The 27,466-nt window shown below is 42.8% G+C and overlaps 1 protein-coding gene across 1 annotated transcript in view; it reads right to left on the bottom strand.

Annotated features, from left to right (window-relative positions):
* Positions 1-1,228: 1,228 nt before the first annotated feature.
* FAS (Fas cell surface death receptor) overlaps positions 1,229-27,466 on the bottom strand; it is a 40,612-nt gene continuing 14,374 nt past the window's right edge. Inside the window, exons 3-10 of the mRNA XM_069980350.1 lie at positions 22,339-22,476; positions 20,722-20,845; positions 19,262-19,317; positions 18,822-18,878; positions 14,396-14,421; positions 6,940-6,981; positions 5,165-5,192; positions 1,229-3,691 (exon numbers count right to left, since the gene is read on the bottom strand). Coding sequence (XP_069836451.1) covers positions 3,396-3,691; positions 5,165-5,192; positions 6,940-6,981; positions 14,396-14,421; positions 18,822-18,878; positions 19,262-19,317; positions 20,722-20,845; positions 22,339-22,476 — 767 coding nt within the window. The 3' untranslated portion in view covers positions 1,229-3,395. The remainder of the gene's footprint in view (positions 3,692-5,164; positions 5,193-6,939; positions 6,982-14,395; positions 14,422-18,821; positions 18,879-19,261; positions 19,318-20,721; positions 20,846-22,338; positions 22,477-27,466) is intronic.

Here is a 27,466-nt window from a genome sequence, read left to right as displayed (position 1 = left end):
CCGTGAAAGCGATCGGACCCCCGCAGTCCCGATCGGAAAGTGACAGGAGATGCTTCTTGTCACTTACACTTAAATGCCACAATCGCAGAGCGATCGCTGCATTTTAGGGGGTTAATGGTGGTGGGGCGGTGACTCGGGTTCAATATATACCCTGGGACTTATAGGACCCATAAGTCCCTGGGTATTATGGCTTCACAGTACTATTACATGCAATGCTTTCCTGCTAGGGATACACCTAAATCTGGTCTTCAATACAAATTCTGGACTACAACCTCCCACCTATCATGTGCCCTTCATAATACTCGTGTCTTCTCATATGGCAGAGGAGCTTGAAGATCTTGGTGCGGCTGCTACATCTGGACCCTTGATTTATTTGTCCCTGTTCACTGCATTTGTATAGCAGGCAGAGTACACACCACAGTAAGAATAGAGATATCCAGCAGTATTTACATCTGGTTTTATTTCATTTCATGTACATCACACAATGTTACAAATGTAAACATACACTTTTATTTAACATACATCATACTCTATGTATCCTATGGAATCAGGCAGGTTGTCAAACTCAACCTAATACCTGCTGCATACGCATTAAATTTACATACATACATCATAAGACACAACACTAGTCCATATGCTTTATTAGGGCTTATGGACATCAATGAAAGGGGATAGCTTTCCTTGGGATTCCCCTCTGAGTCAGAGTAAGGTTCTGCTCTGTGTTTGGCACCATGCAATACTACATTCCTATTTGTAATAGTTGCTGCAGTGAAATATCTGGCCTGGGATACTTTCCCTGACAATATCAGCTGTGAGCTGGACAACCTGCAGCTTCAGGGTAGCTTCACATGTACCGGAATCAGCTAAATCAGCTGCGGATCCTGATAGTGTGAAGTTGAATGGGTCACATACCCGCAGCAGAATTTTCATTCCGTTGCGGATATGTAACCTGGCCCCTTTAACCCCCCACCGCCCACCGCCCGCAGCCCCCGGCCTGGAACATACATTACCTGCTCAGCGGCTGTGTGTAAGGCTCCCGGCTCCTCTAGTTCTCCATCAGCCAATCAGTGCACGGCAGCACTGATTGGCTGATGGGGAAACGGACAGGAGCCGGGAGCCTCAAACACAGCCGCGGCGCCGAGCAGGTAATGTATGCTCCAGGCCAGGGGCTGCGGGTGGTGGGGGGTTAAAGGGGCCAGGTTACATATCTGCAACGGAATGAATATTCCAATGCGGGTATGTAACCCCATAAACCTTCACACTTCCAGGATCCGCATCGGATTTTGCTGCAAACTTGTGGCGTGAAATCCGCTACAGATCCAGTACGTGTGAAGCTACCCTAAATGTGGAAGGGGCTGTGTCTGAACCTTATTGACCCCTTAAGGACAGAGCCCAAAATGGCCTTAAGAACCGGACAAATTTTGATTTTTGCGGTTTTGTTTTTTCTTCATCGCCTTCTAAGAGCTCTAACTCTTATTTTCCTATCTACAGGGCCATGTAAAGGCTTATATTGTTCAGGAACAGGTATAACATTTCAGGAACAGGTATAACATTTATGTGGTGAAATTGGGGGGAAAAATACAATCCTGCAAATTTTTTTGGGGGGGTTTCTGTGTTTACGTAATGTACTTTATGGTAAAACTGACATGATATCTTTATTCTATAGGTCAGTCTGAATACAGCGATATGCAGTTCATATAGCTTTTCTAATGTTTTACGGTTATTATTAACAGGAACACTTTTTTTTGCAAATAAGTATATTTAAAATGGCCCTATTGTATCTCCTATAACGCTTGTATTTTTTCACCTACAGGGCTGTAGTTTTTTTTTGTATCATATTTGTGTAGATCAAACGTATTGATCACTATATATATATATATATATATATATATATATATATATATATATATAAAATGTAATAAAAAAATCTGCAATCCTTGCATTTTTTACTGGCTTTTGTTCACGCCGTTAACCGTGCGGGAATAATATTGTTTTATTTTAATAGATCAGACGATTATGCACGTTACGACATATAATATGTTTATTTATTTTTTTATTTTTATGTGTTTTATTTACAAAATGGGAAAGGGAGGTGATTTCAATTTTTATTGGGGGAGAGGCTATGGCATGTTCATTTATTCATTTTTTTTTTTACACTTTTGAAGTCCCCTTAGGGACTTACATAAATATATTGTGTTACATAAACTGATCACTGCTATGCAGGGATCAGTGTTATCGGCGGTCTTCTGATAGAGCCTGCCTGTGGCAGAAGAGTGAAGATCATACTGCACGGTATGAGGATGGTAAGAGACCCCCGGCATTCAGGCAATGTGATCGGGACCCCCGCAGACACTTACATGTCGCAGCGATCCCAGTGGCTCGTCATTAAGAGTGAGGGCCTGGCTGTCGATTGCAGATGGTCCCCACCTGGTAGAAAGCGAGCTCAGGAGCTGAGCTCGATTCCTAGTGTTATACCACCACCACACCCCCAGCAGGGCATAAATTTACATCCTCCTGCGTTAAAGCCCAGGCGCCGAGGGCGTAAATGTATGCCCATGGTTGTTAAGGGGTTAATGACATTCATTATATGCTGTAACCTTGAACAAAGTTTTCCTCTTGATTGAAGTGCAAATTAATCCTATATACTGTAATATGTAGTCATATTATAAGCCTCTGTGTATAATTATTGTATAACTACTATAGGTTTACTCCCTGTATTTTCTCTGTTCTTCATTGGTGCACTTGTATGATAGTAACACTAGATAAGCTGCATTGTTTAACAGGAGACTGCAGTAATGTTAATCTACTCCCTTTCTTATCTGTGGCTTGGGCTGCAGCTTTTTGTTCCTCCATGATTTACACTGCTTCACTGCTTATAAAGCAAACGCATAAGATCATCATTATGTCAGTGCATTTAAAAATGATTTCTACAAAGTACTCATCCACTATGACCAGTTCTCCCTCTGGTAAAACCAGTCTATCCTTGTTATTTATTACTATACTTCTCCCTCATAGTCAGCTGGACTTTCTGTTGTGGTAACTGCTGGAGGTTGAACAAACTGGACCAACAGCAACCAGCAGATCACTAGGGAGCAATCTTTAGAGAATCCCTTTAAGTATTATTTTCCCCTGAAATTTATGGTATGTTTTTAAATTGGGGACCTCCTAAGGCCAAGCCAAATGAATTAGAAATAACAAGTATAAATTAAAGAACATACAGATCCTGGAAGTAACAAAACATTCTATCTTGTTCCTATTATTTCATACAATAAAGACTTTTGTAGACAAAGATTTATACTCAACGGGAATTTAAAGAGATGGTCCAGTGGAAGGTCAGCTCAAACCTTAGCATGTCTTATTAACGTTCCCTGAGCGTGACAAAACTAGATGACCCATTAAGCCTGATTTTGCTCCTGGTGACTTCTAACAATCTGTATTAGCTTTTCAGCAGTCGCTCGCCTGTTTTTGTTGTTAAGTGTTTTAATAAGCTTCTGAAATGCTCCAGTTCTCCCATGGCTTTCATACCATTCGTACAGCAGTTCGGTTTTTTGTTCATCATTATCATTGGGGTGATTACGTTCAGCGGCGTCAATTCTTGCTTTTGGTAATTGAACTTGCCGTATAAAGAAAAGAACTGTTCTATAATCCATGTTATGAGCGAATTCGGATAAATATGGAGTCAAGTCAATATCTAAAATTGAAAACATAAAGATTTAAGATGGACAGACACATACTAAGAATTATTGATCTGAAATGTCCCCTATAAAGGGAAAGTCTAAATATTAAAAGTGACTGTACATCTCCTATAGCTCCCGCTGGTTTACTTATTTCCTCTTTGAATGCCCATCTAGTGTTCAGTACCAGTGGTCATGCATGCATGTAGCTCAGATGGACTACCCAGAACCTCATGCTATTGTGCAGCACAGCTAACAAAAATCAGTGTACTAAAAGCAGGCCCTTCTCACCAGAATATTACATGCTGAGAGGGAATCAAAACAACACAAGGAGAAGCCATAGCAGGTATATACAGTAACAGTAATGTCTAGACAAAGGAGTCATGTTTTCAGTAATCTAACAAAGAAATGATATACAGTGGTAACTTGGTTTAAGAGCATTGCCTTGGTTTAAGAGCTCCCTCTGCTGGAAGGGAGGGGGGGTGGTGGAGGGGAATGGTCTTCATAGCAGGGTCTACAGCACTGTACTCTGATCCAGGAAGTCTCCTTCACCTTCCAAATCATAGCAGATCCACTTCAGGCTGGGGCTTACATCAGAGGACAGGACTGTGGAGGAAATCTCTTCATAGCTGTAACCACTCTCTCCCCGGACAGAGAGTGCTGCATGTATGTGACCACATCTCCCCTGCTTATTCCTTCATGGTCCCTGCAGTCTCTGTCAGCCCTTGTGTTTCCCATCCTCCCTATTCAGCTCAGCTATACAGACTGCTGCTATAATGCGCATGCACTTACATTTGCCAGCCACATTGCTGTTTATAAAGTTTCTGTCACTGTCCTCCTGCACAGCTCTGTGATTGTGACTTCATGATTGGTCCATGCTGAGCACACACCCTTCCCAATTGCTGTCATGTGACCACACAGACCTCTGACTGCAGCCCTGCTACTCTATTCTAGCCTGTTATACTACGCTACTGCATTATGGGGATCTGCAGCTCCATCCTGTATCTATAAACTACTGCTGGTTTTAAGGTTTATGCAGTTACTATACATTGTACACCACATGCTGATTGCTATACTGTACAGTAACTTATAATATCACATATTCAGCAGTTTCTAAATGTTTGTTTCATTTGTTTTACATGTTATTCAGAATAAAAAAAATCTATTTTCGGGTTATGGAACCAATTGTCGGCATTTTAACTGTTTTTTAATGGGAAAATTTGCTTTGGTTTAAGTGTGGATTTGGATTACAAGCGCCGTCCCAGAACATATTATGCTGGTAACCCAAGGCACCACTGTATTTAATCAAAGCACAACTCTTATAAAGAACTAGCTACATATGTAACAGCATGGGCCCACATAATCACATTCAATTGCCATTCTTCAGATAAACATATGGATATAGTAAGCAGGATCATCTACTGCTGATAGGAATAAAGTATCACAGAAATAATAATAACATCTATGCAATCTTGTCAGTGCCAAATTACCATTAAGGTCATCAGGAAAAATGAAAACCTGGAAAGGTGAAAAAAAAAACCAATCAGATAAACAGCTTGTACTTTACTAAAGATGCCAGCAGTTATATACCAAGCCCAGGAATAAACACAGTGAGGGTACAAACACACACACCATATATGCAGAAGATACGCAGCAAATGCGCAGCAGATACACAGCAGATACACAGCAGATTTGATGGTGCAGATTTGATGCTGTGTTCAGTTATTTAGATCTAATCTGCTGCGTATCTGCTGCGCATCGCAGCAGTAAATATGCTGCGTATACGGTGTGTGTGTTTGTACCCTAAATGCATAAATTCCAAATTTTTGGGGTTACTTTCGCAGGGTTTTTAAAGAGTGATTGTATTAATGCCAGTAGGCCTAATAATCATAGGGGTCAGAGCTCCATTTTTGTAATGCAGAGTTCAAAATCCTGGTCAGACCCCACTGATCCTGTAAATAGGTGATAAGTTGTACTCTTAGGATAACCCCTTGGGGGCTATGTTCACACTGCGTATGTTTCCGTCCGTAGTGCGAACCGCGAATATACACATGTAGTTTTGAGGTTGATGCGTTCGCTGGGAAGTATACGATATACGCCCGCACAATGCACACTACGTATGAGCTTACGGCTGGATCGTATGCGGCGCCGTGAAAAATGAACAAGACCATTGTTTGAGGACAGAAATGTTGAAACTCACGGCCGTGGATTTCCATGCGGTCCCGTACAAAGTACTTATTCCAGCCAAATTGAACTTGATTTTTCGATCCAAAAGGTTCTGTGAGTTTTAATGGGCTGGGCGAAGATTTCCAAGTAAATGACATGTTTCAGATCGCTACAAAAAAAGCTAGGGAAGCATAACTGTACTACGGGCGTATGTTCGCGGTTCGTACGCATCCGGCCGCATGTCTACTTTTTCCATGCTCGTAGTTTCAGCCGCACATGTACGGCGGCGTACGAACTACGGCCGGACTCATACGCAGTGTGAACATAGCCTAAAGGAGAAGTCCGTTGAAATCAAACACTTGAGTGCCGGCAGGGGGGTGGGAAAAACACACTTACCAGACCCGGTTACCAGACGTTATTTTCTCACAGATTCAGTGTATGTCTGAACCCGGTGGTCAAGGGTGGGATATAGCCCACTTAGCCAATTAATGACTGCAGTGGTGTCCTGCCCCAGTGACTGATGCGTGGCATCCATCAGCCGGGTCACAACATTGAAGGAGGGCAAAATGGAGAATGCTGGCTGGGGTCCTGAAGTGGGACGCCACGCTGCGTGATTTATTATTTATAAAAAATATATATGTCAGAAAATTCTGATCTTGAAGCAGGTCTGCAGCAATACTCCCCTCCAGCTTTACTTTCTCTGTTCCAGCTCTGTGAGCAAACGAGTGATGCCACTAATGTGCCACAACACTTGTGTTCAGAGGCATAATGCTGCCTCTGGCCAGAAGAGTAATTTGCAGGGCTGGAAGCCAAAGGCTCCTGTACCTGTCAAACACCACACTGGATTTAACTGTATGCATGCCTTTTCGCGCGTACAGACCAGTGTCAGCACTTGACGCTGGCCTGAGCTGGCTAGCAGCGCATCCGTAGTCTCAGGATGCCCATCTGGTGCTGACCAGAATTCCAGATGCTCCTTTAGGGTTCTTAAAAAATCCTAAAGGTGTCTGTGCCTAAGAGAACCCTATGGGTCTGAAAATCTACCCAGATTTCTTATCCTAAAGTGTGCATGGGGCCTAAGGCGAAAATACTGGATACATACCGATTTTTCATACTTTATAGTATTATTACTCCGTTTGAGGCACTGTAAACAAACACCAACAAGTTAATCTACTCAGCTTTTAGAAATGTGAACAGTTCATTAAACCTTATTTAATAATAAAGCAAAATAGAAATAACGATAAATGTGCCATATTTTGCTCTTTAACCCCTCAAAAGGGTATTTCTCTGAAAACTTTTCATATGTTGATCCAGTGATTGACTGAGCGGGCTGTCAACCCCAAATGAATCCGTCTTGTATAAGCGGGATTGCTCACATGTTGTAGAAGGACACCAGGGAAGTGCGGAAATGTAAGAATAAACTTTCCGTTATCTCCATGGTCAGCAACATATTAAGAGTTACTTTTGAGAATACCCCTTTAGGCAAGGTTAACACGTATTTCTGTCAGTTTTTTGGTCAGTATTTTTTCAACCGAAATCAGAAGTGGAACTAACAGGGCAAAATTATAGTGGACATGTGGTATCCCACCAAGGGTGTTTTTGTCTCTCCTGTGCACCTCTCAAAAAGATGTCAGTATTTTGTATTCCTATGTATTGCACAGCTGAATTTAGCATTGGGTTGATGTTTTATGTGTACCATGTGTTATTGTCGACTATTAGAAGGTGCTCTCTGCTTCCTACCAATCTCTTTTCTCCTTTCTTATGCACACACTCATCCCCACCACTCACAGGGTAGTTCACTTAGGCCTCTGTAGGAGAAGACACTGGTGGAGGAAATGCAGCCCCAGTTCTTACCAGATTCTCAGAGAGGGAAGAAGCAAAACCTACTGTTCCTGCTGATGCCAGGACCTCTGACAGTGACAAAGTGCAGTCTAGTGTAGACTTCAATGTACACAGATGCAGCTAGAGACAACCAGTTTCTTATTTACTTCTACTATACCTTCTATGCAGTGCTAAGCACTTTAAAGGGAGAGTCCAGGAACACCCTAACCCACACCAAGAACATGTCTAAAAGCACAGGGCAGTATCCTGAACACAAGAGGAACTAGCCTGGATAGGACAAAGCTACTGTAAAGAAGGTCTACGTATCCTATCTCACAGTGCAGGTAACTTGAACACCACCGGACACTTAACTAAGCCTACATAACTACGGCTGGGGCTTGTAGTACCCTGACAGGACGAGTCACTTGACACTGTAGGGCATCAGACACAATCTAAACACAACTACTAGTACAGATATTTCACTATAAAGTATTTCTTCAAGTTCCAGCAGAGTACATTGCTACACTGGGTTGAGCCTCTTTTAACAAACTCATCTCCTCTACTCAACTCTTCAAGCATTTTTTCCCTGGACTGTGGGTGGTGGTACCGATAGTCCAGGGGGGTCAGACTACCGTGTCAAGAGCCCAAGGGACCCATACAAACTCGGTAGGTCACCAACCATTGGGGAACACAGCCGGCCACCTAAATAAAGCAGGAACCAACAGCACACCTGTGTGCTGGACAAGCACTGACGTCGCAACACTAGTATGTGAGGCTGAGCTAAGCAAATACCCACTAGCCGTACCACAACAGAATGATTTGCACAGTTCCGTTTTTTTCAACCCACTTCTGGTTTTGGTTAAAAAAATACTGACCAAATGGGAAAGGGGGTTTGATTTAAATGCCCGCTATTGATTTTTGAGGGCCCGGCTGCTAATGGCACCCTCACCCTCTATGAAGCAAGCTAACCCCCAAGCTTGCATCATAGAGCCTGTACAGCTAATGACATAAATGTATGCCATCCGTCCTTAAGTGACAGACATGGATGGCATACATTTACAACATCTCTCTTTAAGGGGTTAAAGAGGTTATTCAGGATTGGAAAAACACAGCTGATTTCTTCCAAAAACAGCACCACACCTGTCCTGGTTGTTTGTGGTATTGCAGCTCAGTTTCATTGAAGTTAATAAAACCAAGTTGTGTTTAAGAAAAACTTGTCGTTATAACTTTAAAAATGTAAATCAACAGTAGATGTGATGTAAAGCAAGTTTACAATATACATTCTTTTTTTTTTGTTCTCATGCTGTAAAACAAAGCTGTGCTTGCCAGAAATCCAGGTCCAGTATCCTGAAGGCAGATTCTTAGTGTTGTACTGGTTGAAAAAAAGAGACTAAACACATGAAGTCTGGCTTGACACAGCTCAATATGTCCGTCAGGAACACAGTCAGAACACAGTCAGGCTGTTTCCCGCCTTAGGAAGCGCCATACTAAGGCGTGAAACAGCTGTCATCATCAGTGGAGGGTGTTGGCATCCACACTACCTGCATGGACCATGGCATGCTAATGCAAGAAAAATAAATAAAGAGACACTTTCTGCAAAACGGTGAGTGCATTCAGATGTTTTTCTCTTTTCATTGCCATTGGAACTTTACAGCATTTCTGCACCTGAATATTTGCACTACCAAAGCAGAGCAAATTTTAGGGCACCTTATCTTCTATGAGGCTAGTGTGGGTATAGTAGTGCCGACCCCTACATCTCACTTTATGGTCTACTGTTGACTTAAGTTTTAAAAGTTTTAACGACAGTGACACTTTAAGCTTTTAGGTGTCACAGTCAATAGTAACCATAACATCCCAGCATCTAGAGAGAGGGTTGGGTCTGTGTATGTTCATCAACATGATTTCAGGATGTAGATTTGTTACGGTAACCAGAGACCTATGCAGGGTTGGAACTACCACTGTAGCAGCAGTAACGGCTGTTACTACATCAGGTAGCCCGATGGCCTGCTCCTACAATAGATCAGGCCCCCTGAGCATGCATCATTTTCAGCAACCAGAAGTCAAGCAGCCTTTTGGGTGCCCCAAATGTCGCTTTAACTGTAGGTGCTCCTAATGAGTGCTTGCAGTTAAATGTGGCACTGTGATTGCAAAGCAGAAAGCTACTGCCCTGCCAATCACTCATGTGGCCGCAGGCAGCACTAAGCTTCCAGCCACAAGAGGCCATTCCCTCCCCCCTTAGTGCTTTGGCTCTGCGAGCTGGGGAAGAAGATCCTAGAGAATTGCAGCTGCCTGCAGAAAAGGTGAACACTATCTGTTGGGTGGGATACTAGGGGAGATGCCTACTATGAGGGACACTATTTATGGGGGGGGGGGATTCCTACCCAGGGGACACTATCTATTGGGGGGAATGACTAGGGAAGATAACTACCATGGGGGCCGCAACCTCCTGGCAGGAATACTAGGGGAGATGTCTACTGCAGGAGACACTACTAGGTAGGGATACTAGAGGAGATGTCTACCATGGGGTATACTAGGGGAGATACCTAACAGATGCTATTTACTAGGGGGGGCTATCTACTGCTAACTATCAGGGGGGTGCCTATATAGGGAAATACTCCACCCCTGGCAAGTGGTTTACCTACAACTAGCTACCAGGGAGACTACCAGGGAATTGCTACATGGAAGATACTACTTACCAGGGGTCTACCTATACAGAGAGGCATAACTTTAATATAGATGCACATAGAGAGGCCTAACTACTATATGACAATGGTGCATGAGTGAGGAGTTTAAAATGTTAGGCAGATTCTGTGGAGATGAGTTATGACTAGGAGAAGTCATCACTATGGCTCAGGTGGATGGGGAAGAAAAGGAAAAGTCTTCTGTAATTCCCTCAGAAAAGACGCCCCCAGTGAGTCACTGCATTTAACTTCACTGTAATCACCAGGCATGTGTAAAAGCTGGTATCAACTCTAATTTGGTCACTGTATGAGGTGATATTGGTCTTTTGTACAGTGGATTTTATTCAGTGACAGAGCTGTGGCATTAGTCAGTATGTGGTGGTATAAGTCAGTATGTGGCAGTATTAGCAAATATGTGGAGGTAATATTTGTCCCTTGTAAACTGGTACTTTTGGTATTATCTGTCTTAGTATACTGGATTTGGTCAGTAATAGTATGGGGCCCTGCCATTTCTAGTTACGCTTTTGGGCCTATGGTATGGAATAATAGATGGCCTGTCATTGTAAGGCAAGGTCCACACTTTGGCTAATATTTGGTCTTCATTTTGGACAATATTATTAGTAAAAGTAATGAACATGGATCCATGACATAAAATCCTTGTGTGATTAAAATATAAATAAATAATTCATAGATAGATATTTTTTTTCCATATGAATATTGTTATTATTTTCTTTGTTATGCTGATATGGCTGGAAAGAGTTGTAATTGCTACTGATTTAATGAGCAGCAACAGAGTTGTTCACTAAGTCAGGAGCATATCCAAAATATGGAGGGGAAAAAAGGTGCAATTCTAATAATGATGGTTATTTGAATGATGGTTTTTGTGTTGGTTCCATTCTTGGTTTTGGCCAAAAAAAAAAATATATATATATATACACACACACTAATATATATATAAAATGAGAGACTTTTTGAACCCAATCTGTTAACATACTTGCTGCCTGCAGATGGCACTAGCTTACTAAGTTATACAGCTCCTATTAGACTTAATAATAACCTTCTCTTAAAGAGAATGTGTCAGGTTCCTGGTGCCTCACGCAACGACTTAAAGGGGTTATCCAGTGCTACAAAAACATAGCCATTTTTGCCCTACTCTTGTCTCCAGGTCAGGTGTGGTTTGCAATTAAGCTCCATTTACTTCAATGGAACTGGGTTTCAAACCCCACCCAATCTGGAGACAAGACAAGTTCAAAAGTGGCCATGTTTTTGTAGCACTGGATAACCCCTTTAACTTAGTTTAGGTCAGTGTTTCTCAACTCCAGTCCTCAAGACCCACCAACAGGTCATGTTTTGCGGATATCCCATACAACCAGCTGGGGCAGTTACTGGTGCACTGACTATAATTATATCACCTGTGAAATCCTCAAAACATGACTTGTTGGTGGGTCTTGAGGACTGAAATTGAGAAACACTGGTTTAGGTAGCTTAGGTAGCATTTTCATGGTAACAGGTTCCCTTTAACTCTTAGAAGACCGGGCTAATTTCAATTTTTGCATTTTCGTTTTTCACTCCTTGTGCTTAAAAGGTCATAGCACTTGCATTTTTCCACCAAGAAACCCACATGAGCCCTTATTTTTTGTGTCACTAATTGTACTTTGCAATGACTGGCTGAAATTTTTCATAAAGTACACTGCGAAACCAGAAAAAATTCAAAGTGTGGTGAAATTGAAAAAAACAAACCCATTTCTTTTATTTGGGGCATTTTCTTTTTTACGCTGTTCGCCCTGGGGTAAAACTGACTTGTTATATATGTTCCTCAAGTCGTTACGATTACAATGATATGTAACATGTATAACTTTTATTGCATCTGATTACCTGTAAAAAATTCAAACCATTGTTAACAAATATATGTTCCTTAAAATCGCTCTATTCCCAGGCTTATATCGCTTTTATCCTTTGGTCTATGGGGCTGTGTGAGGTGTCATTTTTTGCGCCATGATGTGTTCTGTCTATTGGTACCTTGATTGCGCAATGCGCAGATTTTCTGGATTTGATGCAACCAAAAATGCGCAATTTTGAACTTAGGGATTTGTTTGCGCTTACGCCATTTACTGTGCGAGATCAGGAATGTGATTAATTAATAGTTTGAGCGATTACGCACGCAGCGATACCAAACATGTTTATTTATTTGTTTCTTTATTTATTTTTATTTATAACATGGGAAAAGGGGGGTGATTCAAACTTTTATTAGGGGAGGGGGCTTTTTATTAAAAACAACACTTTTTTTTTACTTTTACACTTATACTAGAAGCCCACCTGGGGGACTTTTAGTATAACTACAGTGATCTCTCATACAGATCTATGCTGCATAGATATGCAGCATAGATCGATCAGATAGGCACGTCGATTGCTTCCGGCTGCTGCAGCCGGAAGCAATCGAGTGCAGATTCGGGATCAGCGCCATCAGCTCCCCGGATGGGGTAAGATGTGTGGATCGCTCCTCTGGTACAACGTCCCGATCCTCCCCACTAGACACCAGGGAACGGCTGCATCAAGTAATCGGATGCAGCTGTCAACTTTGACAGCTGCATCCGATTACTGTATTAGCGGGCACAGCGATCGGACCGTGCCCGCTAATAGCCGCGGTCCCGGGCTACGAGCGGCACCACGGCGGTTCAGAGCGCGGGCGCCGCATGGCCCTGCTCTGAATGCATGGAGGCGGCCCTGAACGTATGGGTACGTCCAGGGTAGCCTAAGGGTTAAGGAGGATGTTCAACACTAATGGAAAAAAACAGGCTGGCATAGTGGCTACTGCTTACTTAAGTCCCCCTGGCAAGTTTCGCCGCGATCCGCTCTTTTTTGGGGCCACGGTGGAGTCTATTATATCCAGGCATCTTCTCTTGACTTCCTGGTTCTGATAATGTGCCCACCCACTGTCTCAGACTACATGGACCAGCATGCCATGCAAGCCAGAGCCAGCCCCCCGCTGCTAAGGTCTCCCGCATTTCTTCTAGTTACCTCCCCCTGCCCAGTGATGCTGCTGACTGCAGACGCTCTCCATATAAGTCAGTGTACCTCATCTAATATACTGCTGTTTGCTTGTAACAGTCAGTTACTATACTTATTGCAGCTGCTTGCAGCATTGGGTCACACAGACATATGGATCCTGCAGCTGCTGCTGGACTGCATGCACTGGGACTAAGCGGGGGTGGGGCCAGGCCTGGTCCTCACCTACAGTAAGCACTGCTCTCTCTGCTCCATCAGCATCTGACTGCCCCGCCCCTTGTCTTCTAAGCCCAGAGAGGAGGAGGGCCAGGCACAGAATACAAGTGGGTATGCTTTCTGCCCCATCCATCCCATCTGTGTGACACCTTCAGCCCTGCTAGACATAGGGGGTAACACATTCAGCTCTGCTACATCTGGGGCTGGTGACGCATTCAGCTCTCCTATATTTGTGGAGTAATTCAGCAGCTATGAGAGGGGATTCTATTGGCTGAGACAGTGCATGTGATGGAGGTCCTGCAGAGCTCTGTTATTGTCCAAATAGGAACATGTGACAATTGGACCAATCAGAATGCATATGCAGATTAGCCACATGGAGCAAGTGCTGCTTAGCATTAAGAAGTCGCTGTGTGATGTATTGACATAAAATGGCGTCCTTTAAGTTAGTGGTGGCGACAGTAATTGAAAATTTTAGAACTACATGACTTCCTGGGCTGCAGGAGACGGATGAAAAGTGCAGAAAAATGCCAGGACTGGTATTAGAAGCACATGGTAGTAATGTATAAGATGGGGAAAGGGAGAGAATGGAGAGAAAAAGATTTAAATCAGACAACCCCTTTAAGGATTAAAATCCAGGGACCTCCTAGACCCCTTTCTAGACAGCACCTAACTGGTTTCAGTGTAAGGATTTACTCTCCAAATCATGAGAATTGTAACAGTGAGATTTTTGTGAAATTCTACTGAGATTAGAAAATAAATAAATGAGACAACTTGTACTCTAATAGTCCATTCCATATTCACGTCTATGTTAGTCGACAATAATATTATACTCACATACACGACTGCACAGATAATCAAACCTAAAATACAAACAACATATGATTAGATCACACAGAATGTAATAACACCAAACCTACCAAATAACATCCAATCAGACAACATTTGCTGACTCCTCTTAGCTATCCTTTATTGGCCATTATTGCCATAATTTTGAATCCAAATAATGGCCGTCATTATAAAATAACGGCCATTATTTAGACTCCAAAAAGATGTCCATCAAACGTCTTTTTGACATAGAATGACTGCAGCAAATCCAATATCTTGAATATTTTGATGTGGATTACCTACAGATCTGTAGCAATATCCACATATTCCACAAAAGAAAATAAATTAATTAATTTTAAAAAGTTCGAGAGAAAAAAAAAAAACTGTTACAAGCTACAACAGTGACAAAACATCTCCAGTTATTCACTAAAGACGGAGAGGCCATTTATGGGAACACAGCAATATCTCACTGTAACTTATCACGACCCTGCAGAACTGTCCACAATTTGGCCACTGTTGCTTCAGGACAAACTGCACATGGGTCCTAATACGTGGGTACAGTGAGTAACCTGCTTTCACCATCTCCCCACCACTTCTCTGATGCCAATACTCCATTACCTTCATCACGGCTGGAATATTTTAAGGGCTCTGACGATCTTAATTTTGTTGATTTATGTACCTTCTTTTGTGCACCCCTGATGACGTCACCGACTAGGGTGACAGAAACGCGTAGGGTATAGGTGACGGTACTGACAGTGACAGGACATGCTGCAACATATATGGGATTGCATGTCCATAACAGATAGTGACCTGCACGTACTACAAATGAATAACAGGACACGCTGTGACATATATGGGATTTAAAGGACAACTCCCGCGGGACCCCCCCCCAAAAAAAAAAAAAACACAGACACACACAGACAACATACTCACCATCCCTCCGGTGATGATCCCTACTCGATTCGCTCGCCGTCCGCCTCTCCGTCGCCGCCGTCTGCCATCCACCAATGTCTCTGACTTCCGGGTCCAGGAGATGGAAAAGGCTGCCAGTGCGCTTGCGCACCGGCTTTTTCATTGGCTGGAGCGCATCACATGGCTTCCAGCAAGCTCAGCCAATCAGGGCTAAGCAAGCTGGAAGCCATGTGATGTGCTCAAGCCAATGATAAGGCTGCTGGTGCGCATGTGCACCAGCAGCCTTTTCCATCCCATTCACTTTCTATGAAGACGCCGAGGAGGAAAAAGACCCGGACTGCCCCCTGAATCTGACGTCGTCGTCAACAGATGCCGCCAGGGAGAAGAGGACTGTGACGACCGTAATAGGTAATGTATATATTCTTTAACTTCCGGGGGGATTTTTTCGTGGGAGTTGTCCTTTAACGTCCCTCAACAGATAGTGACCTGTACGGACTACAAACAAACAATACCAACAATATAGAACTGAGCAGTGTATCCCAACTACTGTAGCATCACCCTATCCTTGGCTGAGGACGCATGGGGACTATTTGACGGTCTATATCAATATTTTTGTCTGGTGCTTTGGTATTACCCTTTGGAGAGATAGTGCGTCATGCACACTGTATATATTGTATAGCAATTCATGCACTCAATTTTGTTATTTGTATTGTATACCTAGTATACTTTTTTTATCTTGCATACCAATAAAGGTTATTTTTTAGCTCATTTTCCTCTATTTCCTATTTGTATATTCGATAGCCTGGGATACGTTATATATATGGTCAGTATACCTCAATTATACTTACTGTTTATACTAGATTTGGTCAGTAACAATATGGTGGTGATGGTAGTGGTTGTGGTGTGGCGGTAATATTTCCCTCTTGTATACTGGTATTATTGGCAATATTGGTCAGTATACAGGATTTGGTCAGTAATGTCGGTCTTGGCTGATACATATATATATATATATATATATATATATATATATATATATATGTATATATATAAGCAAAAACAAAATCCAACAGCACCTTAGAGATACTCCGGGTACGATCACAAAGTAGAAAATTGGGATGCACGCAGGAGGGCTCACAATCCTCGGTATGAGCGCTAACTAACATCTAAAAAGGGATTTCCACAGCATCCAATGTGCAAACGGTGTGTTTTGTTCACACATCAGGGTACAAAAATGCAACGTTTCGGCCTCCTGGTCTTTGTCAAGCATGACAAAGGCCAGGAGGCCGAAATGTTGCATTTTTGTACCCTGATGTGTGAATAAAACACACTGTTTGCACGTTGGATGCTGCGGGAATCGCTTTTTTGATATATATATCAATAGCATTGCTTGGTCGAGGCCCAAGTTGACAGTCTGCAGCCCTCAGGAAATGCTGGGAGTTGTAGTACAGTAAGGAGAGGATTCTCTGATAACTGCCGCTGTAGACAGATGTATTGCTGGACCTTCAGGGCTGGTTGTCACCCACAGATTGCAGCCACCAAGAGACTCTGCACACAATGAGTTATTAAAGGGTTGTCCACTCAGAAACTACAACTCCCAGCATACCCTGAGAGCTTTATAAATGTAGGGTATTCTGAGAGTTTTAGTCGACTGAAAATGTTGTTCACAAGGGATTTGTCACAGATACAGATGATTTCAGGAAAGGAGCGGGTCAGCATGTCGTGTCTCACCGTTTCTATATTGGTGGGCGCCAAGGATCATTTCCTCTGGTGGGCCCCAGGTACCCCAGTCCGACACTACAGAGTGTACAGAGATTGGTGTGGAGGGGGCCAGAGAAGCAAAGCCATTTTTTTTATTGCAGTAGAAAATCCCCTACAAAATAAACATCAACCTTGGGCCCCATAGTAAATATCTGAGTGCCCCTCCCCCTCCCAAATGACTACTAAGCCATCAAGTGTAGTCATAACTGCAAGCGTCCGTCAGTTAAAGGGACATTTGCTGATCCCGGATGGCCTGCTCGGCCACCTAGTGCTGCAAATTATGACAGCTCAGGGAGCCCAGTGTATTGCAGGAGCAGGCCATGGGGCCCCCTGGTACGGTTGTCCCCCATAACAGCCGCTATGGCTGCTACAGATAAACCCCTCTCTACAGCTACACATAGCTTAAATACCACAGCAGAAAATCTGCAAGCTTTTCTCACTCAAATCCACAGCAGAAAATCAACACCAAATTGTGCAGATCTTTTAGCAGGAGATTTTACGGCAGATTATGCAAAATAAATAAACGTTTTAATTATCTTTTTTTTTTTTTTTTTACAGATTATGCTTTCTCCCATAAAGTCAGTGGAGAGACCCCACAAAAATCTGCATAATGGACTTGCTGCAGATTTAAAGTCCACATCCTAGATCAATTTCTACACAGACATTGTGCAGTTTTTTATGCACAATATTTATATTTATATGTTTATATTTATATTTTTATAAGGCTGTTTTTTTTTTGTTTTTTTTAAATCTCATCTATAATCCAATAATAAATGCTGTTGATTTTCCACATGGTGTGACCCTACCCAACACTTACAAATGACTTTCTGTATTCATCATAAAGTTACATCAGTGTGGTATTAAAGGGAACCAATCACGCCGAAATTGCCCCCATTGATAAGGAAGCGTGCTGGTACATCAGCCAGCACGCTTCCCAAACATCCCCCTGTCCCCTCCGTCCCCTCTTTTGTTAGCCCGTAATCTTACTTTTGTGATGTCCCGCGCCGTATGCTAATCAGCCCCAAGTAGTCAAGGTGGGCTGAACTAGTCAAGGTGGGCTGTACTAGTCACGGTCCTGGGCGCTGTAATCACGCCCAGAGGGGCGTGATTCAAAGACCTTCGCTCCGCCGACGTCATCTCTCGCCCACGTTCACGTGGGCGGCGCGCCGCGTCTTTCGCATGCCGCGCATGCGCAGTACGGCGGGAGAAGACGCTGACGTACTGCGCGTGCGCGGCGTGCGGAAGACGTCGGCGGCGCTTGCGTTCCAACGCCGACGTCTTCCGCACGCCGCGCACGCGCAGTACGTCAGCGTCTTCTCCCGCCATACTGCGCATGCGAAAGACGCGGCGCGCCGACGACGTGAGCGCGGGCCAGAGATGACGTCGGCGGAGCGAAGGTCTTTGAATCACGCCCCTCTGGGCGTGATTACAGCGCCCAGGACCGTGACTAGTACAGCCCACCTTGACTAGTTCAGCCCACCTTGACTACTTGGGGCTGATTAGCATACGGCGCGGGACATCACAAAAATAAGATTACGGGCTAACAAAAGAGGGGACGGAGGGGACAGGGGGATGTTTGGGAAGCGTGCTGGCTGATGTACCAGCACGCTTCCTTATCAATGGGGGCAATTTCGGCGTGATTGGTTCCCTTTAAGTTCAAGACCCATTCATGTAGTAAAAAAATATCATCAACCTTCTGAAAGGCAAATTTTAGTTACTTCTAGCAACATTGTAAAAAAGGCTCAGAGAACAATTTTGTACTTACAAACTATGAATGTACTCGCTACTGAAATTATCCAGACTTGGCCGTGTCTTGGTGAATCTGGATAAAAGAATAATTTTGGTAAACAGAACTTTGTTAAGTTATAAACTGATTAATGACGCTACTATTTACAGCACAAGCAAGTTTGTCAAATGCAGTTTCAGGGTACGTTAACACAATGGTTTTTGAGGTGAAAATATAGCTGCATTTTGATCATTACGGGCGTAAAAACGATCATTATTTTTTTAGCCCATAACTATCAATATTATAACCATCCAAATAATAAACATGCTCAATATTTACCACTTGCTTTTGCAAAATACGCCAATTAGTTTTTTTCATCTGTTCCAGCCTTAACTGGTGGTTTTGACATTATATCCCATTTATTCTGTATAATTTTTTCTCTTTAATTAGATTAATAAGAAAAAAAAAGTTTAACTTACGGTTACTGCACACTGCGTTTTTGGTGGGTGTACATTCTTCAGCGTATACATCACACCTAAAATACCAACAGAAAAATTTGCATAAAACTGTGCAAATGTAAAATTATGTGTCAGGCTTTGCTATGATGGTACTGTGTCTTACTCTTTGGGTATGTTCACACTGAGTAAATCAGGCGGAATTCTGCGTCGTAACTTTCTGCTGCGGAATCCTGCCTGTCTCAGTGTGACACTGCTTCTCTATGGTGGAGCGTGCGCTCCTCCACTCAAAGAAGTGACATGTTCTTTCTTTGAGCAGAGAGCGGCGGTAGTGGAGGAGCGCACACTCTCCTATAGACAGGCTATGGCACACTGAGGCAAACGGGATTCCGTAGCGGAAAGTTTCACCGCAGAATTCTGCCCGGATTACTCAGTGCGAACATAACCTTTAACAGGAAGTGTATGACTATCCCTGTTCTCCTCTATCCTGCTCCTTGAACACCTATGGGAAGTTTCTTTTCCCTGCAGCTTCCTTGCTTTAGTTTTGGGCAAAAGTAAGCTTCTATTTGACATAAATCACAAGCAAAGTTGACCTGGCCCTCTAGTTGCAGCAGTAGTGGCCAGAGTGCTCTGAACCTCAGATTGGGCCGAAGGTTAGTCTTCCAACAAGACAATGACCCTAAGCTCACAGCTAAAATAACAAATGGTCTTCAGAACAACCATTCTTGACTGGCCCAGCCAAAGCCCTGACCTAATCCCAATTGAGCATCTCTGGAGAGGCTTGAATATGGCATCCACCAACATTCACCATCCAACCCTAAGGGAACAGGGGAGGATCTGCAAGAATGAATGGCAGAGAATGCCAAAATCCGTGTGTGAAAAACTTGTTGCATCATTCCCAAGAAGACTCATGGCTGTACTAGCTCAAAAAGGAGGGGGGCTTCTACTCAATACTGAGCCAAGGCTCTGAATTCTTATGAACAGGTGATATTTCAGTTTTTCTTGTTTGATTCATCTGCAAAAATATTTACATTTCAGTTTTTTCTGTCAAGATGGGGTGCAGAATGTACATTAATGTGCAAAAAAATTACTTTTTTGAACTTACCAAATGGCTGCAATGAAACAAAGTGTGGAAAATTTAAAGGGTCTGAATGCTTTCCGTAAGCACTGTATATACATAGCAGACTGGATACCCATCACACAGACAACATCCTGACACTGGTCCCAGCTAAGGGCTTTGTCTCTGGCAGCAAGTGGCAATAAAGAAGACTATAGGGATGAGCACAGGTGATTAAATGTTAAGGGGGCACATTGAACGAATAAGATTTCCCTACTTTACTGCAAGTCCATAAAGACTTTCCTTTTTGTGAAAGTGTCCCATAAATTCCAAGAGAAATGGCAAGTATGAGTGTACAGTGGTGCAAAGTGAATGCCCAGGACAATTATTACATATATAAATAGTCGATAATATTTTACACTCTTACTTTTCGCAATGTTTACACTGTGTGCAGCCAGCAGATCCAGCAACTTCCTGGTCACAGAAGAAACTTTCTTTACATCTGCATACAGTATTGTGGTTTATTGTACAGGCTTCCAGCACTTCTTGACCTGGAAATCATAAAGATAAGTAGCAATATTTATATCCAGCATGTAATCCAGATATTAGGATTATTGGTTACGTGATACATGTTTAACAGAATGTGACCGGACATTGTCTGCCAAGGCTGTGCTTGTAATTGGAAAAACTCCCCTGCTTCTCACCATTGTAGGGCCTGTAGAGGGATTGTCTCAACACAAAATGACGATAACCTATCAATAATCTGATCACTGCAGATCTAACTTCTGGAAAGGCACTAGAATGAAACTGAAATATCTTACTGAGACTATCCCTATCATCAACAGGGGAAAAAACACTTCTGGTAATTTACATACAGCTGTTAGTAAGAGATAGAGCAGGAATAAATCACGTTACACATAATATTGTATCATATAACCCAAAGTTATCAATACACATTTCGCTTTTTTTTCTTTCACTTTTATTATTAGACATTTATTGTCTCACATTATCAGGTTCATAGACAAGTTCCTATTGTCTTATGTAATAGAAAATGGAGCCCTGGGCAATATGCAATGTATTGTCCCCAACTTAGGAGTAGTGCCCACACCTCACCTCAGCAATATGCAAAGCAGTGCCCCCACCTCACCTACTATGGAAAGTATTGCCCCCACCTAATATCCCCTTTAGTATTACTTAAAGGGAACCTTTCAGCTGTAATTTATGTTCCAAACTGCTAACACTGTTAGGCTTTATCCCCATGTTCTATGATTACAGTCCATAAACTAACAGATTCCCTTTAATCATATCATGTGTAGAGCAGCATGTGAAGCCACAGCAGCAACTAGAATTAGGGAAGAACCAAAAAGAGGATAGAAAAGAGGCAATGTGTGGTCATAGGGGCTGATGAATGCGAGTGCAGCCATATTGTAACCAAGGGAGACCACAAGCAGCCTGTTCAGAGAGTTGTACGAGGGTCTGGTAGCTGGTGATCTGTGACTGGGAATGTCCACAATCACAGCAACACTGACGATTGTCATTACATTTGGAAAGCTGGTTTTATAGACTTGGTACAAATTGTTACCATTCAAGCTAAGAGCCTTTCCTGAATGGGATAAGTCAAGTAAAAAGTTGTGAGTTGACAGCACCACACTGTATAAGCTTCCTTGCCACCACTTCCCAAAACTTGTGTGTGAGCCCTGTTACAGTCCTACCCTTGTTGATGTGGGTTGCTTTCTTGAGCTCCTTTTAGTGGGTAAGCATCTTTGGAGTTGGTGGTAAATTGGAAGGGGAGAATTCATCAGAAATGAAATCCAAAAAATTCTCTATGCTAAAGTACACCATGCTAAAACAATTGTGGGCCATACCCATTCAGATATTCAGATACTAACTGCTCTAACTGTAGGCTTTATGCTTGTCTAAAGAAGTGGGTGGTGTGGGAATACTTAGAAGGTAGGAGAACAAGTGTAGAAAATGTCTTAATATATAATACATAGAAACAGAGAAGATTGTTGGCAGAAAAGGACCACATTACTATATTACATACCTGACACAGTGTCACACTGCAAACATATATGGCATTGATTGTAGACATTGTCTCTATCCATGTAATCTACTCCTTGTGTACAAGGCTTGCATTCTGGTTCACCGTGTTCCTCTTTGCAGTCAGACTTTGCATATGTTCCTATTAGAAAGCAGACAAGAGATTGTCAGGAAGCCGTGTATTTTTTGACAAATTTAAAGTGCACGATCAGCCGACAAATGAGCATTTTCTTGCCTATCAGCTGATTGCTGGCCTTGTAACATGGGGCAATATCTGATTAGGCAGAGAATCGCTCTGTATGGCAATTATGGTGTCAGGAGGATTACCTGTACTATATGACTTGGTTATGGTAGTGTTCCCCAATATGTGGGTCCCCAGCTGAAGCAAAACTACAGCTACCATCGTGATCTGACAGCTGCAACTACAACACCCAGGGCCGGCGCCAGCACCCGGCATACTCGGGCAAGTGCCGGAGCCCACAGTGCCTCAAGGGGCCCTCCGGCACTTGCCCACACCATCTCTTCCCCTCTCACTTCCCTCTCACTGCGCGCACGCACACTGACACACATTGCACTGTGTGCAGGTGGTGCTGTGCTGTGAGCGCACACATCATTACCTGAGGCTGTGGGGGGGATGACCCAGGCGCAGGGATGAGGGGGGCACTGGTGAGCCACTGAAGTCATATTGTGGCTCCTCCAGGCCTCTCTGTGCGTCGGACCAGAGGAGAGGGGGGCGGGGCACACTGCACGGCAGCCTGTGCTGCCTGCCCCCTCCTCCATATAGGAGGATAATAAGTATATAATACACAGCTGTATACCTACACAGAATGGTGAGAGATATATACACTCATACAGGAGGATAATAAGTATATAATACACTGCTGTATACCTACACAGAATGGTGAGAGATATATACACTCATACAGGAGGATAATAAGTATATAATACACTGCTGTATACCTACACAGAATGGGGAGATATATACACACTCATACAGGAGGATAATAAGTATATAATACACTGCTGTATACCTACACAGAATGGAGATATTATCCTCCTGTATGAGTGTGTATATATCTCTCCATTCTGTGTATTATACAGCAGTGTATTATATACTTATTATCCTATTGTATGAGTGTGTATATATCTCTCCATTCTGTGTATTATACAGCAATGTATTATATACTTATCCCCCTGTATGAGTGTGTCTTTATCTCTCCATTATGTGTAGGTATACAGCAGTGTATTATATACTTATTATCCTCCTGTATGAGTGTGTATATAATACACTGCTAATCACCTACACAGAATGGGGAGATATAAACACACTCATACAGGAGGATAATAAGTATATAATACACTGCTGTATACCTACACAGAATTGAGAGATAGAGACACACTCATACAGGAGGATAATAAGTATATAATACACTGCTGTATACCTACACAGAATGGAGAGATATATACACACTCATACAAGAGGGGGATAATAAGTATATAATACACTGCTGTATACCTACACAGAATGGGGAGATATATACACACTCATATAGGAGAATAATAAGTATATAATACACTGCTGATCACCTACACAGAATGGGGAGATATATACACACTCATACAGGAGGATAATAAGTATGTAATACACTGCTGTATACCTACACAGAATGGGGAGATATATATACACACTCATACAGGAGGATAATACGTATGTAATACACTGCTGTATACCTACACAGAATGGGGAGATATATACACACTAATACAGGAGGATAATAAGTATATAATACACTGCTGTATACCTACACAGAATGGGGAGATATATACACACTCATACAGGAGGATAATACGTATGTAATACACTGCTGTATACCTACACAGAATGGAGAGATAGAGACACTCATGTGATGCCACATGATTTGCTATACAAAGGGGCCCGCTGAGGCTCTGTCGCCCAAGGGCCCTCCAAAACCTGGAGCCGGCCCGGACAACACCTATCCTGATCTGACAGCTCCAGCTACAACTCGCATCCTGATCTGACAGCTGCAAGTTCAACTTCCATGCTCATCTAACAGCTGCAACTACAACTCCCACCCTGATCTCACAGCTAAAACTACAACTCTAACCCTGATCTCACAGCTGAAATTGTGGTGGGTATGTCGGGTGTTTTGTTGTGAGCTCAGCCAGGGATGTTTTTTGTCGTGACGCCAGTGCTACACCCTAACCTCACAGATGGAACTACACCTCCCACCCTGACCTCACAGTTGGAACTACAACTCCCACCCTGACCTCACAGTTGGAACTACAACTCCCACCCTGACCTCACAGTTGGAACTAAAACTTCCGTCCTTATCTGACAGCTGGAACTACAAATCCCATCCTGATCTCACAGCTGGTACTACAACACTACAATTCCCATCCTGATCTTACAGCTAGAACTACAACTCCCACCCTGACCTCACAGTTGGAACCACAACTTCATTCCTGATCTGACAGCCGGAACTACAACACTACAACTCCTATTCTGGCCAGACAGCTGAAACTAAAACACTACAACTCCCATCCTGGTCTGACAGGTAGAAGTACAACTTCCACCCTGATCTGACAGCTGGAGGCTACCAGAGCATGATGGTTGTGCTAGTTTTGAAACAGCTTTAAATGAGCAGGTTAGTTAGGTTTTAGGGACTACCTGCCGGGGTGTTACCTGGATCCATAGCTAAGGTCAGTGTTGTACAGCTGCTGACCTGCCTGACCTCCTCTTTTAGCATCTCTACATCTCCCTATGATAACTCACCAGACCAGGGGGGCCCCCAGGAGCCAGCCCCAGGCTCAGCAGCCGAAAACGGTGTGGCTGGTAAAGGGGGCAGGGCCTTAGCTGACCTCTGCCCCTATCTGCACGGAAGTACCGTCAGAATGTATGCCCCCCCCCCCCCCCATATGTCTCTGTATATAGAAAAAAAAAATTGGGTTTAGAAGGCAAAAGGGAAAACATGCAAAGTAAAAGGTCACAAAGGTCATTCATGGGAATAAGAGGGAGAAAAAACAGGCAGAGGACGGCGCCTCGTGTGATACCGCAAATGTTGGTGGTGATAAGAAAAGGGAAGTTGCAAGGCTCACCTTGTTGCCCCTTGGGCTTAGTGCGTATCACCCTGATGTTAGGGTAGGTAAGTAGAAAGGTGATCCAAATGTAGGTCCAGGCGAGGATCCTTCTGATGCGGTGTCAGGCTGCATAAGCTAGTTGAGGGTACATGAACGGGATGCTCCCAAAAAGAGGGGTCCGTGTGGACAAGAAGCAAAAGTAAAAACAGGAGATGGCTGGAAACAGCCGTACCCGAATGATAACCAGCGCTGCCCAACAAAGTATTCAGGAGTAAAGTGAGAGTAAAAAATGTAAACATTTATTAAATAATGCACATATTCAAGTTTCAAGAGTACTAGGCTCTCTTCATCAGATTGAGTGCATGGTACAGGTAGTAACAACAAGGTTTAAATACATAAAAGGGCGCCAATCACGCCCACTAGCTGAGAGAGAAAAAAAAGTGTAAACAATAACACACTGGACACACATGTGAAAGCAGAATAGCGGGATGGAACTGTATAGTGATCATATGGATATCGGTGATTGTATAGTCTGGGGAGCGGATAGCCACTATATGATATGGATAGAAGGATCATCAGATCTTTAATGTGCCGTGGCTTAGGCAGCGCAAAGAATGATATAAATCTCGGGCCGCTATCTCAGGCTGCTATCGGGGCTGACAGCGGTCACATGACAAGAGAAGACCAATGGCAGATGGAGGAGTGTCCGTACGGCAGCCAATGGGGGCCGGGGAATTACGCTGTCTAGGATGACAGGAGTCATGTGACCCGAGGCGACCAATAGTCTGTAGGGGAGTGTCCGCGCGGTGGCCAATGAACGCTGGGGAATAACGGAGATGCGGCTAAGCCGGGCGGCTACAGAATCATCACTGGGCTGGGTAAATAGAATGATAGTAAAGCGTTAATGTATGTTAGAATCTGTTGGGATTACATGTTATGATTAGACCGGAGACCCATGTCGGCAGACACCACATCTCGCAGATAGCTGTCAGAGCTAGTGGGGACACGTGACAATAGGAATCCAATAGCTAAAAAGGAAAACATCCAAATGGCCAATAGGAGTGGAGGGGCCCTGAGCTGTTGCATGGATGAAGGGATAGAAAGTAGCAAAGAGTGAGATAATGAGTACACAGATACTAGTAGCGCATAGAAGCTAAATAATAGCGCATAGAAGCTAAATAATAGCGGACATACAAATACTCAGGAATACATCATGATTCATATAAGTATATACCTGCAAAGGGAACACAATATAAATATAAAAACTAAAGAGTAGTAAATATAAATAAAAGTATATATATATATATATATATATATATATATATATATATATATATTGATATACATGAAGGTAAAAGGACATGGGTGGTCAGAGATTCCAGAGCCTGAGAAAAAGGGAAAATTTCTGGATATTTAAATTAAAAACACTCATTCCCCAGGGTTTAAACGAATACATTGAAAATGTGTATTAATCCATGCTCTCTTTACATTAGTGGCATCTCTGTTACAAAGGATATTGAGCTCTATATTTAGATATTCACTTGTGTGTACTCATGTATCCACCCGGTTGCGCACCTATGCTTTCCTTTTTTTCTTCACATATACGTATTTATATATATATATGCATGTATTCGTTTATCTAGGCATTTAATTATATTTTTTTAGGCATTCTTTTAAGCATATTATGGTCCTTTTACCTTCATGTATATCAATATATATATATATATATATATATATACTTTTATTTATATTTACTACTCTTTAGTTTTTATATTTATGTTGTGTTCCCTTAGCAGGTATATACTTATATGAATCATGATGTATTCCTGAGTATTTGTATGTCCGCTATTATTTAGCTTCTATGCGCTATTATTTAGCTTCTATGCGCTACTAGTATCTATGTACTCATTATCTCACTCTTTGCTACTTTCTATCCCTTCATCCATGCAACAGCTTCGGGCCCCTCCACTCCTATTGGCCATTTGGATGTTTTCCTTTTTAGCTATTGGATTCCTATTGTCACGTGTCCCCAC

This window comes from Dendropsophus ebraccatus, chromosome 8, assembly GCF_027789765.1.
Source record: "Dendropsophus ebraccatus isolate aDenEbr1 chromosome 8, aDenEbr1.pat, whole genome shotgun sequence".
NCBI lineage: Eukaryota > Metazoa > Chordata > Amphibia > Anura > Hylidae > Dendropsophus > Dendropsophus ebraccatus.
This window is presented reverse-complemented; position numbering and strand designations above follow the sequence as displayed.